Source organism: Takifugu rubripes, chromosome 15 (genome assembly GCF_901000725.2).
Source record: "Takifugu rubripes chromosome 15, fTakRub1.2, whole genome shotgun sequence".
NCBI lineage: Eukaryota > Metazoa > Chordata > Actinopteri > Tetraodontiformes > Tetraodontidae > Takifugu > Takifugu rubripes.
The window spans coordinates 14,402,879-14,417,957 of NC_042299.1; the positions used below are offsets into that span (position 1 = coordinate 14,402,879).

General features: G+C 53.7%; 1 protein-coding gene and 1 long non-coding RNA gene across 2 annotated transcripts in view; one reads left to right on the forward strand and one right to left on the reverse strand.

The window, feature by feature from the left end:
* Positions 1–15,079, forward strand: part of nrg2a (neuregulin 2a) — a 39,373-nt gene that overhangs the window by 8,780 nt on the left and 15,514 nt on the right. The window contains exons 2-3 of the mRNA XM_011611608.2: positions 416–581; positions 1,056–1,174. Of these exons, the coding sequence (XP_011609910.1) occupies positions 416–581; positions 1,056–1,174 (285 nt within the window). The remainder of the gene's footprint in view (positions 1–415; positions 582–1,055; positions 1,175–15,079) is intronic.
* Positions 33–5,167, reverse strand: LOC115252798 (uncharacterized). The gene is made up of 3 exons (XR_003891124.1): positions 4,574–5,167; positions 1,946–2,212; positions 33–321 (listed from the first exon to the last, which is right to left on the reverse strand). It is a non-coding gene; the product is annotated as an uncharacterized lncRNA (long non-coding RNA).

Here is a 15,079-nt window from a genome sequence, read left to right on the forward strand (position 1 = left end):
CGTTGTCGGGAGAAAGGGCGCCGGGAGACGTTTTCACAGCCTTTATTCCCGTAAACACCAATTTTACCGACTACAAAGGGTTCTGCTGGTGAGGCATCTGCTGGTGAGAGACGTTTCAATCAATGATGGAAGCAGGATCGGATAATTATTCCACCACGACCGACTCGTCTCTCCAGTTGTTTGTCGTCTGTGGCTTTTCTCTAATGGGGCTACGGTCACGGCTGCCGGCTTTTGCTTCAGGTCCGGTTTCAGGTGCTGTTTATTAGTCTGAGGTGAAGCTTGTGATGCCTCTGATGACGGAGAATCTCGCTCGCCGTCCTCCTGAAACAGCCAGTTAACCATGAAACACTGTGAGCAAGTATTTGGTGCTAAATGATTTGTTCTTTCCATCCCTCTCTTCTCTTTGTTTTTTTAGCTGCGGCTCCACAATTAAAACAGATGACGGTTCCGACAAGAGTGGACGAAGGCAGCAAGCTCACGGTGAAATGCGAGGCCACGGGGAACCCTCTCCCCACCTACAGGTGGTTCAAAGACGGCAACGAGCTGAAGAAAAGCAAAAAAGTCCGAATAAAGAACGGCCAGTGAGTACAAATGGCCCGCGTCTTGTAAACTTAACGACAGCGCGAGATGAAAAGGAGCGGAGGTCAACGCAACGCTGCTGTTAGCAGCAGATACAGCTGAAGCACATTTCCAGGAAGCTAGTATAGTTTTATCATTCTAAAATTAAATAAAAGCCCACTACAGTCTGTGATTCGGCCCTAAAAGCGCCGCAGACTCCAACATTTGCAACTTCCTGGTCAACGTTTGCTTCACAGAGACCATGAATTGTGTATTCGACCTTGCCGCCGTTGCAGCGGCGTGCGAAAACACCCACAATTCTGCGGACTCTTGCTAGCGTCGGCGGTTTTCTGGCCCAGATTAGGTGAACTTGTCACCCTGGAGAAGCGGCGACCGGTTGCCCCGCCGCCGTTGTCTCCCTGGCTCTTTCCACTCGTTGCTGTTTCCTTCTCGCCGTCAATCCCCTGACTCAGCTGTGCGAGTGTTGTCTCCCACAGGAAAAACTCCAGGGTCCAGATCAACAGAGCCAGAGTGGAGGATTCTGGGAATTACACATGTGTGGTGGAGAATCTGCTGGGAAAGGACAACTCCACTGGCACCGTGCACGTCCAAAGCAGTGAGTATGGCGACGGGGAGGGGGCGGTTCTGTTGTTACTGTACACACCAGCGACTGTGGGCCCGTTAACGGGCGGAACGGCGCCCTCCATGTGGAGGTGAACGCGACAGGAATCCACCATTTGACGTGGATCGCCGGCGCTCGCTGCCTTTGATGCCCGCACGCCAGGAAGGCGGGAAATTAGAGTGTAAAATCCACATTTCAGCTTGGAACAATATGAAAGATCCCCCCACAACACTCAAAACTTGCATGTGTGTGTGTGTGTGTGTGCGTGTGTGTGTGTGTCACTGAGGCCTTTTTTTTTTTGCCAAGTACTGTAGCAGATGAAAGAGCTTTGCTAGCAGCTGCTCCCATTTGCTCGGGCGGTGAGTTTGTGTCGGTTCCGAGCGGAGCGGGCGAGTGTGTGGCGGCTGTGGGCCGCTTGTTGTCTGAGTGGATGGAGACAGTTTTCAAAAAGAAAGGGAAGAAGACGTTCAGATATCCTTCCCGCCATCTCCCCGAGCTTGATGCTATCGGCGCCGCCTGGGCCGCGCGGAGCTGGAACCCGAGCAGGACAGAAAACGGTGGTTGGGTACGACTGAACGAGCCATAAAGTGACGTTTGAGTTTAGCATCCGTCCCACTTTGTGACATCAAACCGTCCAAGTCTGGGAGGATGAAATCCAGTTGGGAGTTTGCTCCATTTTATCAAAAACTGTCCATTTAAATCCGTCCACGGCGACACAAACAATGCAAATATCTGCTTTCTCTGGTGTGGGGAATGAAGAAATACCTAAAGGAGATCAAGTTCAAACCCCTCTAGCGAGTGGAAAGGCCCGATCCCTTCAGCTGACGAGGGTTCAGGCGGCGGTTGGAAACAGCCTTGCTGCCTGGTTGTTCCCGCCTCACCGATTCCCCCGACCTCGGCAGCAGGCAGGTCCCACAGAGGCCCGGCTGGGGGCGGCGAGGGAGCCCGCTCCACGGAGAACGGGCCCGTCGCGCTCCAGAACTGGCGCTCAGCGGCGCTCAGCTGTCCTCCGCCACGTCTTCCTGTTCCAGCCTGTAGAGCAAAAAGCTCTGGAATTATTGTTACGTTCAGAAAGAAGCGGAGAACTTGGACAGAACGTGTCGGACATGAACACAACAGGCACAAACGCCTGTAAAGACACGCATCCAATAATATCTAGATGACGCCCCCCCCCCCCCCCCAACAGAGGGGCCGTGGCTGCAGAGATGGCAGCACTCTTCACTTATGGGCCACCATGTTTAAGTTTTAATGGGCGCTTCCAGTTGGAATCTATGTTCTGTGCATATTTCATCGGCTCTGGCCCACGCTCCCGTGTCCTGGGACCATCCCAACCCCCCCCACGTGATCCCCCGCCCGTCAGCACCGACACGTCTGTGAATCTCTGCTGGATGCTCCAACACTGGAATCACTGTACGTCCCATCAGGTGCCACCATCGTGAAACCTCTGACTGGGCTCGCCTGTCATGCTTCAGGGGAGATGGGGCGAATCCGGGGTGGGGAAGGAATCGGCCGCCAGGAATGGGATCGTTTTCCGAGATGATACGAGCTCAACCTGCTTTGGGAGCTCCTGGGGTCGGAGGAGAACCGGCTGTTGTGTCGGAGGGAGATGCCTGCTGCAGTATCTGTGTGTGTGTGTGTGTGTGTGTGTGTGTGTGCTTTCCAGGGAGTGTGAGCAGAGCGGGGGGGGGGGGGGCATGTAGATGTGAGAGAAGAAAGCATGAATAAAAGAAACGAGGGGCAGCAGGCAAGCGTAGAAACTAGCTACAGCCAGAAGAGACGGCGGCACAAAGAGGAGGAAGGTGGGAGATCACCGCGTTGCTCCGGCGCCTCATCCCTGAGTGGGAATCTTCCCTGAGTGGGAATTATCCCGGAGTGGGAATCATCCCTGAGTGGGAATCATCCCGGAGTGGGAATCATCCCGCAGCAGAGCGTGGTGGCACGACCACGCGCCGAGAGGAGGAAATCCGGTGATTAGAATCGACCACTGCGCATGGAGGAAGTGAGGGAACGTGGAGCACGTGGTCGCCTCTCCCTCCCCCCCCCCCCCCCCACACACACACACACACATGTCTGCCGGATGTTCTGGCGAAGGCGGACGCGCGGAAACCCGGCGCTCAGCTCCACCGCATGGCGAACGCAGGCCACCGCAGCTCCGGAGCGGAGAGGGTGCAGCCTGTGACGCTCCCTCCTTTATTCCTTTGTTTGTTCCCGCCTCGTTCACAAGATTAATACGCACAGCATCAATTACTCAGTGGCACCTGACAGACCCCCCCCCCCCCCCCCAGGAGCTGTTAAATACAAGTTGTGCTACAAGAACAGTGATTGGTTCAGTCATCCACTGCGAGGGAGCGTGAGGGATGGAAGAACCGCTTCCTGCTGCTGTATGAACCAAACAATATATCACGCTGCATTATTGACCCCCCCCCCCCCCCCCCCATGGAAGAGCCGCTCATTATTCAGACCAGCCAAACCTTAGCATCAATATTTGTGCAGCAAGGAAAATGTGACACCCTTGTAGACCACAGTGTCCAGATTGCCTTGGGCAGGAATGGGGGGGGGGGGGGGGTAAAATAACTAACGTGTTCAAGGCTGAGTCTAATCTCAACCCCCCCCCGTCATGCATTATAAAACACACAGCACACCCGGGCTTCATGCCAGTCATGCAGGCTGTCAATGAGAGCGAATGATTTGACCTGCACAGGGACTGTGTGTGTGTGTGTGTGTGTGTGTGTGTGTGTGTGTGGTGGGGGGGGAGGGGGGGTCGCGCTGTCAGCTGAGCGACTGCAGGTACTGCATGATTATTTTCCCACAGATGGTCGGAAGTTCCGCAGAACTGTTTGTTGCTCCAAGGATGAAACATTATATATGAGTTCAACGACTGCCCCCCCCCTCCATCAGCAGCCCCCCCCCCCCCCCCCCCATCAGCAGTGCCCCCCCACCCCAGCGTGAAAGGCCAGGGACCATTTGTTGTCCATTTGGTCTGACCTCTACCCCGTAATCAGTCTGGCGTGGTCGGACCCGCTGGCCCTCTCTGGGACAGGGTAGTATATCACCCCCCCCCCTCCCACGGGGCCGGTGTGGAGCGGTGGCGCCCGCCAGCGCACGCCAGCGGCCGCTGGGCTCCACGTGGCTCCAGATGACGGCCTCCCTTCATCCTCCAGGCTGCAGGTCACCTCCTCGGGGGAGGGGGGGTGGGGGGGGGGGGGGCGCACGGCTCCGCTGAGAGAGTGTGTGAGCGTCCAGGAATGTGTTGATGGGAATCACAGCTGAACATGTGATGGTTCCAACCTCAGCGGTCCTGCTGGGGCCCACCGGCAACACACGTGCACGCACGGGCCCACACACACACACCTATGCACACTGGCGCACGCACGTGCACACATGTCCGCTCACCTTTGCGTGGTTCTGCTCTCCGTTCTGGGGCGGAACCCCGTCTCTGATCCCTTCGCTAACATCAGGGGACAAACAGGGCGACACATGGACGGAGGGATTGGGTGGTTCCTTCCATCAGGGCAGCCTGGCTTCATTTAGCTCCATTTGTTCCATCCGTGTCCTTCAGGGCAGCCGAGCACATTCTCCAAGATCGGAACATTTTGCATTCGAACGCGAGAAACCGACGTGTTTGCTGCGACACGTTTACAGAGCGGATGTGATGCCAATCAGTCAGCTTCCATGACTGAAGCCGAGTTCCGAGTCGTGTACGACCTCATAATCAGGCCTAATATCCCAGTCGGGGTCACGAAGCCTGCTGAAGACTGTAACGTGGACTCTGCTAACGTTAACTCTGCTAACGTTGTCTCTGCTAACGTTGTCTCTGTAACGTTGACTCTGTAACGTGGACTCTGCTAACGTTGTCTCTGCTAACGTTGTCTCTGTAACGTTGACTCTGTAACGTTGACTCTGCTAACAATGACTCTGCTAACGTTGACTCTGTAACGTTGACTCTGTAACGTTGACTCTGCTAACGTTGTCTCTGCTAACGTTGACTGTAACGTTGACTCTGTAACGTTGACTCTGTAACGTGGACTCTGCTAACGTGGACTCTGCTAACGTTGTCTCTGCTAACGTTGACTCTGTAACGTTGACTCTGCTAACAATGACTCTGCTAACGTTGACTCTGTAACGTTGACTCTGTAACGTTGACTCTGCTAACGTTGTCTCTGCTAACGTTGACTGTAACGTTGACTCTGTAACGTTGACTCTGCTAACGTTGACTCTGCTAACGTTGACTCTGTAACGTTGACTCTGCTAACGTTGACTCTGCTAACGTTGACTCTGTAACGTTGACTCTGCTAACGTTGTCTCTGCTAACGTTGACTGTAACGTTGACTCTGTAACGTTGACTCTGTAACGTTGACTCTGTAACGTTGACTCTGCTAACGTTGACTCTGCTAATGACTCAGGAACCTCTCAGAGTTGGAACAGAAAGCCACAACTTCCTTGTTTTAAAGCTCATGTTAAATGTTCGAGGGACCATAAGACAAATAAACACGGACATAAAAAGGAGGAAAAACACGCTTTTTCTCTTCCAGTAAGTGTTCGAGTCTGTCCTCTGCAAGTAAAACATTTCAGTAAGTGCTGCTTTGAAGTGGGTAAACAACAACTTCCCTCGCTCCACCTACGCCTCTGTGTCACTGCAGGAGGGAAACAACATTTGTTCTGAGGACACAAACTCAGGCAGGCGGCTCGTGGCTACGTGTGACTGTACAGCATCTGCATGCAGGAGTGTGTCAGCAGCAGCAGAGCAGCATTAGTAGCAGCAGCAGCAGCAGCAGAGCAGCAGCAGCATTAGTAGCAGCAGCAGCAGAGCAGCAGCAGCAGCAGAGCAGCAGCAGCATTAGTAGCAGCAGCAGAGCAGAGTAGTAGCAGCAGCAGAGCAGCAGCAGCAGCAGCAGCAACAGCTGCATTAGTAGCAGCAGCAGCAGAGCAGCAGCAGCAGCAGTAGCAGCAGCATTAGTAGCAGCAGCATTAGCAGCAGCAGCAGCATTAGCAGCAGCATTAGCAGCAGCAACAGAGCAGCAGCAGCATCATTAGTAGCAGCAGCATTAGCAGCAGCATTAGCAGCAGCGTCTGGGGTCGGGGGTCTCCACCTCTCCCGGCCGTGGGCTCCTTACAGCCCAGCGGGGGGCAGATGTGGGGCAGCCTGTCAGGCCGTGTTGACCAGGTCATGCTTCCATTCCTCGTGGCGTCTTCAGCGCTGAGGTCTCCACGGACGCTCCGGGCTCGGGTCAGGCCGGGCTGCGGCTGCTTTATTCTGGTGCAGAAACCAACACAAAGGAACGACTTTTTAGCACAGGTCACAGTTTTCACATCATCGCACGGAATTTATTCTGGGCTGCGGTTCTGGACCCAAAACATCGGAGCGCGTTTGTCTTCGCTGCCTATTGTATTCAAAACACCCTGTCGGGCCTGATTTGAGTTACCGCAGGAGGAACCGCCTAATACGATGCATGCACGGGAAAATAAAAGCCACATAAATTAAGGAGGGTTTTTTTTCTCTAAAGAGCTCTGGAGGTCAAAGGTCAAAACCATCCTCACGATTCCCCGACTGTTTTAAATTCAGGGAATCCGCACTGTCACATCCCATCTGGGCTGTTAGCGGCTGCTTGGACGTCTCCTCTTGCCTCGGAACATCTGCGGGTCGTTACCGTCGGCCCTGTTTTTTCCGGCCCCGCGCTGACGTCGGCCGGCGCGTCGCCCACGCCGCCATTTGTTTTTGTTTACGGCTGTGAGTATTCGCGGTCCGCGGAGTTTAGGAAAACTTTGGGAGTCATTGATGAGTCAGCGGAATGATGAAAGGAAGGATTTCACCTTCCGCCACGTCGCTCGGTGACGTTACGCCGCCCGTCCGGGGGAGCCTGGGGGCGGGGCTTGGACCTTGTCCAGACCATGTGACTGTAAAACACACATGCAGCCTTTTAACGGACACTTTGTCCTTGACCCCCCCCCCCCGCCGAGCTTCGGCCCGGCCGCGTTAGCGTCCAGTCTCTCGTCTCTTAAACTGACGAGGACTCACGGCGGCGACACAAATGGAGCGGCTCTGAGGTCAGAAACCACGCGACGGGGGAAAAAAGGGACATTTGACCACCACCCAAATATCTGACAGCATATTTGGGTGTGTAAAAGTGTGAGTTTGTGAGTTTTAAAGGGGCCCAGCTGCGCTAACGGGGCTGTTAGCGCGTTAGCGCGGCTAGCGGGACGCACACACTTGAGCCTAGCGCTGTTTGTGCCGCTCCACGTCGTCCCTAATCCTACAAACCCCTCTGGCACTATTATCGCATCACCGTGGGCTCGCGTCTGCTTCATGTTAAGTGTTTTATCTCCGAGAGGAAGTGGCAGATCCGTTAGGCTCTACGATTATAACGTATCCAGTGGATATGAGCATTTACACTTTATTTCAGACAGAGCATAAAACGACACAGTGACTCCAACACAAAGGCGCACATGTGGTGCGCAGCCGTATTTACGCTACGTTTCTGATGGATAATATATTCAAAGGTTCCTGTAACATAAAGTCCTGCGTGGGAGGAAGCAGTGGATTAAAAACATGGCGGGTGTGTGTCCGTCCCAGCTGGGCTGCGTCTTGTGCGAGCGGATTGTTTGGAGCGTCGGCACCGTCTAAGCTAAAGCAAACTTTTTTTTTTTTTTCCTTCCTTTTGAGTCCGGCCTCACGCACACGGGGACAAAGCCGGCGCGCGGGTCGGATCCGCGGATATAAGGAAGCGACTCCTCGGCTGAATCGTTAGCTTTGACGTATGTGCTAATGTGTCGGGGGAGAGGCAGCTGTTGAGTCGGATCATGACTGAGCCCCAAAAAAAGAAAGAAATCCGCGTAAATTTAATAAAACCTGCAAGAAACAATTTCCCGAGCGGCCATTATCTTCCCCTGACTCCCCTGAGCCGCTGTAATCCGGCCGCCCGGCGGCGATAAGTGGGCACCCTCCGTCGGAAAAGAGAAAGCTAGCATTTTCTCGACGGCCAGATATCCAGTGTGCGCGGGACAGTTAAGCCCTCGGCGTGAATGAGCTAGCATATTGCTATGTGTGTGGAAGGAAGCAGCTGTTCCGCTGGAGGAGCTGAGTGATGTGAGCAGGAGGTGACACCAGGTTTCGCTGTGTGCGGGGCTTTGTTAGCTCCTCTCCAGGCCGGGACTCCGACTTATCTGCGGTTTCAATTTAACGGCGTAATAAAAGATTCCCTTTCAGGCCCCCTCCCAGCTGTCCCGGTGGTCTTTGCCTGAGGTCGACCCCCCCTGACTCCGACGTCCCGGATCCCTTCGCTAATGTCTTTAAAACCCTCCTTTGCGTCCAGGATGTGCTAATTTGAGGGCTATTGAACTATTGTTCGCTCACACCAAAAGGGATCGCCCCCCTTCAGGGATGAGAGCCCCCGCCACCGTCGCCGTTGGAAACGTATACTTACCATTCCAGCCTAGAGCGCCGCGGCGGAGCGCTATAGTTTGGTTGTCACAGCTGTCCCTCACCCTAAACCTCCCATTACTCCGTCCGTCTTTTCTCTTTTGTTGGTGATTCTGGCGACCGCATTCGTGGCGCCGTGACATCACGGGTGAGCGAGACTTCCTGGGGAGTCCTTTTTCGGAGCGGCAGGTAACGGATTAGCGTCAGCTCCGGGGGTGAGCTCACGGCCCAGCCCGCTTTGGGAAGACTTCCGGCAAATGTGGGTGTTGTGTGAACAGCGCTTGGCACGCACACTCGGCCGCATTGTGTGCTCGCTGGCGTATCGGGGGGGCGGGGGGGCCGGGGGGGGGGGCGAGCAGCTGGCCACTACTGTAGCTGCTAACACCAGGGCCAAATATGGAGATGGGATATACATCTGTAGAGGCCGAGCGTCCTCACAGAGACCAGCTGTTGAGGATGAAGGTTCCTGGTTCCTGCAGCTCGCGTCATTTTTGTGGGAAGATGCCGCCTAAACGTGTGTATCCCCCCCCCCCCCCCCCCCCCACTCCCCCCACCCCCCCGCGTCCTCGCCTGCTGATGAACTGTAGCCAAACCGTCACGACGTCACAGCCTCCCACTTTAAACCCTCATTAAAAGCCGTAATGTGTGTTATATCACATCTGGTGACCTTTCCAGGGACCCCCCCCCCCCCCCCGGCCATAGATTGAAAGGAGAGTCGGTCGGCAGCAATTAAGATGAAGTTTATTGTTTGTGGACGTCTCTTTGCGGGGGGGGGGGGAGCAGAAGTGCAGAGTAAAACGGAAAACGAAGGGACGCTGAGCCCAAATACCAAAGTTCTCGTTTGGGGGGGGGCAGAGCATTTTGTTGTCTCGTTAGAATACAAGAACTGATTGAGAATGGAAGATTCCCGCTGGCTTTAATTAGGCCAGACGCATCTCTAACCAAAGTGGGCCATTTTGGGAGGGGGCCATCCCAGCCAGGACAGAGAGGCTATTGCTAATTTTAGAGTTTTTCAGATAAGAATTTAGGGGCTTTTCCTTCACTTGTTGATGAGACATGTTAAACTCCAGGTTGCTGCTTGTCAGATGATTTCTGATTTAAAGTAAACCTTAATTCCAGGTGGGGGGGGGGGGGGGGGGGTTGACAGACATCCTCGGGATGCCACGCCGAACCCGAGCGGGGCTCGGCCGTGTCTGGAGCCGCTCCACAGGAGGAACACCATTTGTCGCTGTGCTGCCAGCTGCGCACATTCTGGTGCCCACCAGCGGCCAGGCTAGCAGCCGCTGGCGCGCCCCCTCGCCCCCCCCCCCCCGAATGCCCTGCGCTCCCCTCCGCAGCACACGAGCAGCTGTTGCGCAACGGCGCGCACACGCTGGGCCGCTCTTTGATTTCACTCCAGCGCTGAGATGATTGAGGCAGGCAAGACCAGGCACATCAGCTATGTGAGGGGAAAAAATGGTAATGTGAGACAAGAATATAAAAGAAGACACACTGGTTGTGGTGGTGGCAGCCTCGCGGAGAGTGGGTGGTAGATGAATGTTCCTGGCAGGATCCATTTTGTTCATTTCTAAACATTCCTGTTTCGTGCTGAAGCTGTTTGAATTGTGGATCAGTTTCTTTTGAGAGTGCTTAACGTGCGCTCCCCTTCACAATGGGCCTTTAGCCTCCAACAGTAAATATCAAATGAATTCCTCCTGGGGGGTTTGACCCGACGTCTCCCATTGAGCTGCTGGGATGCGAGATGTTGCCACCGGCTGGGCGTGCCGGCGCTCTCTCCGTGGAACCTGCATGCTTGTTTTCTGTTGGCTTTGGCAGGCTGAGGTATTTTCCAACTCCAGATCCTGTCAACCCCCCCCAAATTTCTCCACCCTCCTCTGCATAATTTGATATTTTTTTCACCAACCTTTAGAAATCCCCCCCCCTCCTTTCATCGCCGTCACATTTGTCTGGACTTGAGCTCGTGTCAAAACACGGAGATGTTGTCATTGTGCATGCGAAGACGGCTCGGATTGAACCAACGAGGCGAAACCTCCTGCAAATATAAAAGCAAATGTTTACGCGCGGCGCCTCCTCCGCACGTCATCACGCTCGAAATGTATTCCCAGTTTTACATTCTGTCGCTCCCACACGTTAGCATCTTAGCAACCGCTGCACCTCCCGGATTATCGGGTTAAAACCCGGCTCCCCGCAGCTTCGTAATGGACGGAAACTTGTGCGGAAGCGCCTAATCCACGAGGTGAAGTCGGAATTGGCGGGATATGGATATAGGCTAACGCGCAGAGATAAAAGGTCCTGGCCTCGGCTGTAACTGGAGACGTGTCAGACATTCCCGACCAGGAGTCGGGAGGTGAGGGGGCGGGGGTGCCCTTTTTTCCTCCTCTCTGCTCTGGTACATAAAACTGTGGTTGTGGAAAAGCACGTCTGGGTGGGCACGTCTACAGACACCCCCCTCTTTATGTGTCTGCTCAAGGCCGTAGACTTAACACCTTTATCGCTTTCCCGCCAATTTTTACGGCCAAATTTATTTTTTTTAATGCCTGTTTTCAAATGTAATTAAAAGATATGGAATGCCGACCGTTGACACACGCGGGGGCATTTTCATGCTGCATCTTTGAGTAAAATGGGGGGGAAAAAAGTTCAATATTCTATGTGTTCTGTATGTGAAGCGGCCTAATTTAGCATTTACATGCTCGCTAGGTCCAAGAGGACAGAGCTCGCGGTTGTTTTTGGCCTCATCTTCACAGCCGAGACGCAGTAAATCTCACGTGCACTCATTCCCTACAACGTTCTCCCTCATGGACAAGCCCAAATAGACTCCACAATTTATGCATATAATCCTGGTAACATTACTTTTAAGAGTGCAAACACAACGCCATAACAGAGTCCAGATGGGACGGACCCGCGCTGCGCTGAATCTCCTTCTCCGTCTTGTCAACGGTGGGAAACCATAGGCCGGGCCGCTGCGTGTTAGCAACATTTATCGGTAATTAAAGACACGTGTGTTCGCAGGACCGCTCACCTTTGACGGGCCAATTAAAAACGGATCTGAACGTGCGATCCAACGTGTGGCTGGGAGGCGCGGGGCAGGGCCGCTCACAGCAAACCCTTCTGAGGGCGCCTCAAGAGGAGCGAACTGTGCAACGGGGACCTCTCTTTTCATTTTTACGATTTTCCTAGAATCCTTTGGAGAGCGTGGAAAGACAGGCATGTTTATGAAGGTTTCCAGATGGTCCCACTTGCACCCCCAGCTTTTCTTTTCAGTCCTTGGGCCATGAAGGATTAATCAAAGTCAGTGGCAAGGGCTGATGGCTAAACACTGTGGCGCTCGCTAACTTAGAGGAAACCTCTCGTCAACTCGGATTAAGCCCCTGGGCCACGGAACCGAGGGAAGCTGAGAGCCCGGTTTGAAAAACCCAAGCAGACTTAGCTAAAGTGCTGGAGATAAACCCCGTGGAGGAGTGAGGCCGCTCACATCTATGGGTTAAGAGAAATCCTGTCCGGCCGCCAGCCGCAGACCTTGATGAATATACCTGAACTCTGGTCCCCGTGGTGGGGATTAGGCTGCAATATTTATGGATTCTCGGTTACATGCAAAGGTTTTACGTGTGACAAAGTTGGGCTCAAAACTGCTCTGCCTGATTAAATGCACTGTAATTCCAGACGGGCAGGAAATATCCCGATGGCTCTGATCGGGCCGAGGTCTCTGGTTTAACAGCCAGTTTTATCCTCTCCGGGGTTAGGCCTCGCGGGAACAAAGAACAAAAAACGACGGATCTGCTAATTCTGACGAAGACCAAGCTGTTGCGTTCACCTTATTTAACACCAAAGAGAAAACAGCTCATTTCCCTTTAATTAAAAGAGTCAGAGATGAAGACACGCCTTTCATTGGATGCAGACGACGCAGGATTCGCACGAGTACGCGCTCTCCCAAACCACAAGAACGTATGGAAGGATCCACGGGCCAGTCCGTGCAATCCGCCGAAAGGAGGCCAGGTCTTGATAGGACGCGTTTGAACTGATTCGAGTCTTCAGTCTTTCCCGTATGTGTCATAGAATAATTGAGGAACAATGGCTGCTCTTGTCAAAGTGAAACATCTGTCATACTTGAAGGTATGTTGTTGTTGGAGGCCTTCACTCGGAAATGTTCCCCATCAATCTCGCCAGCGGTTGCAAATCTACGAGTGCAGATCTATAAATATTGCTTCTTTTTCCCTTCGTCTTATTTGTCCACATCCCGCCGCTCTGCTCCGAACACGACGCTCCCCCGTTGTCTGCGTGAGAACCTCCGCCCGGGCCAGTAAATTTTAAGGCCTTGTCGTTAGTTATAATCTGGGGTAAACATGTAGCGGAGCGCAAGTAAACACTGTTTTGGCTGAACCGCCTCACCTCGGAAAGAAAACACTGTTCCCGGTTCATGTGGATAACGGGGCGCGCACGGCGCTCCTTGTATGGGTTTTCCAGAAAAAGAGGGTTGTGTGTGTGTGTGGGGGGGGGGGGGGGGCGCTTTATCATTTTGGATGGTTGCTCGACCCATAAAGTTTAAGTTATACTCAGTTTGTGGACACGCAGCTCACATATCGAGGTTTTCCAACAGCTCTGCGGGGTTTTTGTCGACTCTTAAGGTGACACGCACGCACGCACGCACGCACGCACGCGGCGTGTCGATGGCGGAGAAAACTGCGATCGGCGCCGATGGGCTGCACGATATTTGGATGGTGGTGTTGCGTGACGTTGTTGGCTACACAGAGCTGTTTGCTGCGCGCTAATGTCCCTCTAAGCGCGGGATACGGACAACTACTAAGTTTATACATGGTGTGCTGATCCCAGAATTCCCCCCCTCCCCCCCCTGACACTTCGGGGGAGGAACAGCTGGACAGCTGTGGAACGGAGGAGGAGAGGGGAAAATTGGGACACTTTCTGCGTAGTGTCACGCTGTAGATTGGATGTCAGCAGTGGACTGCAGGCCAACAAGGCCTCTCAAATGCATTATTAGCGCTGGGATCGGTGCCATCTTTAAGGTCCCCAGAAACTAGTTAGAGTTAACTGAAAGATTTTTTTTTTGGGGGGGGGGCAGCGTGAAATCTGTGCTCTGAAGCTGCAGCTTGATCTCCCTGTAAATCAGAAGCATTTGTTAACTTTTCGCTAAGTCTTTAGCTCCATCTGCCAACTGCGTTGATGCGGCGCGATCCTTAAAAGGAGACGTCCCGACTTTTTACTCCAACGGACGCTCCCAAACATGCGGCTGCGCTCCCGCTCGAAGCGTTCGGAAGCGGGCAGGTGACGTTTACCGTCGAGGCAAATGAAGCTTGTCCGCTGAAGGGCGGATGTGCAGGCTCCGGCCCTGCCGGCGTTCAGCTGGGGAGGCGAGGCCAAACAGGGCAGCCGCCGCTGCAGCTGCTGCTGTTTCCAAAATCAAATCCGGGGCTGTAAATATCTGCCCTTGACTGAGGTGTCGTCATTGCAGCGCAGACTGAAGTCATCCTTTACAGTGAAGGAGAGGGCTCCGATTAATCCGCTGCCAAAAAAGCTGAGCTAAACTTTACATCAGTCAAACGCATGCATCGGCCAGCAAGTAATTTATGTATCTGGGGTATTTGTTGAGCTTCTGAATCTTTTCAGAACCCAGTTTTTATGCAGTCGGGCAGATTTGCCACGGCGGTGACCCCCGTGACCTGTGCTGTGGGCTGAGATCACCGTCTGGTTGAGCTAATTGAGAGCGATGACCGGCTCAAAGACAACAGCCTCAGAGGCTGGAATGCCGGCCGAACCGAGAGCAGTGAAACCGAATATCTCTGACCAACCAAAGCAAATAAACATGGTCGGCGGAACGTGTCCAGGGTTCACATATCAGCCTTGAAGTTTACATGTTCTCCAGCGTCTTGTGTGGGTTCTTCTCCGGGTCGTCTGTTTTCCACCCACAGTCCACCCACATGTAGGCCAGGTGGACGGGAGATGATGTGGGAGTGCCCGCGAGCCAGCGGCTGCTGATCGCTCCGGGACGTTCCCTTTGCCTCCCACCAGCCGGTCCTCTGATCCGATCGTACGCGTCCGTTTTGATTTTTAGCTGATCCGAAAATGGTTGAAAGTTTCTATTCTGAGCATTTTTTTACAGTGTTTTCGGGCGCTGGCAGCTCTGTCAGATCTTTTTATGAGCTGGTTTAACACGGCAGCACTCGGAGCGAGAGGTCAGGCGTGTCGGCGAGGTGGACCCGATTAACTGGTGAACCTGCAAATGGTTTTGGGGAAAAATTTGGAGGTCACGGTTTCACCGGGACCACCTGAACCGTCAGCCACTGGGTCAAAACCAGTAGAACCACTGGGGCGCCGTCTTTAAACCTACAGCCACATCCAGAATGGTGGAACGGTGGAACAACCTCGGGCTCTTTGGGAAGTGATGACTAGACGAGCAGGGATCCACCCTGTATTCACGAGGTTTCATCATCCATGTTAGCATATGTTTGCCTGTATGCTACACATGCAGG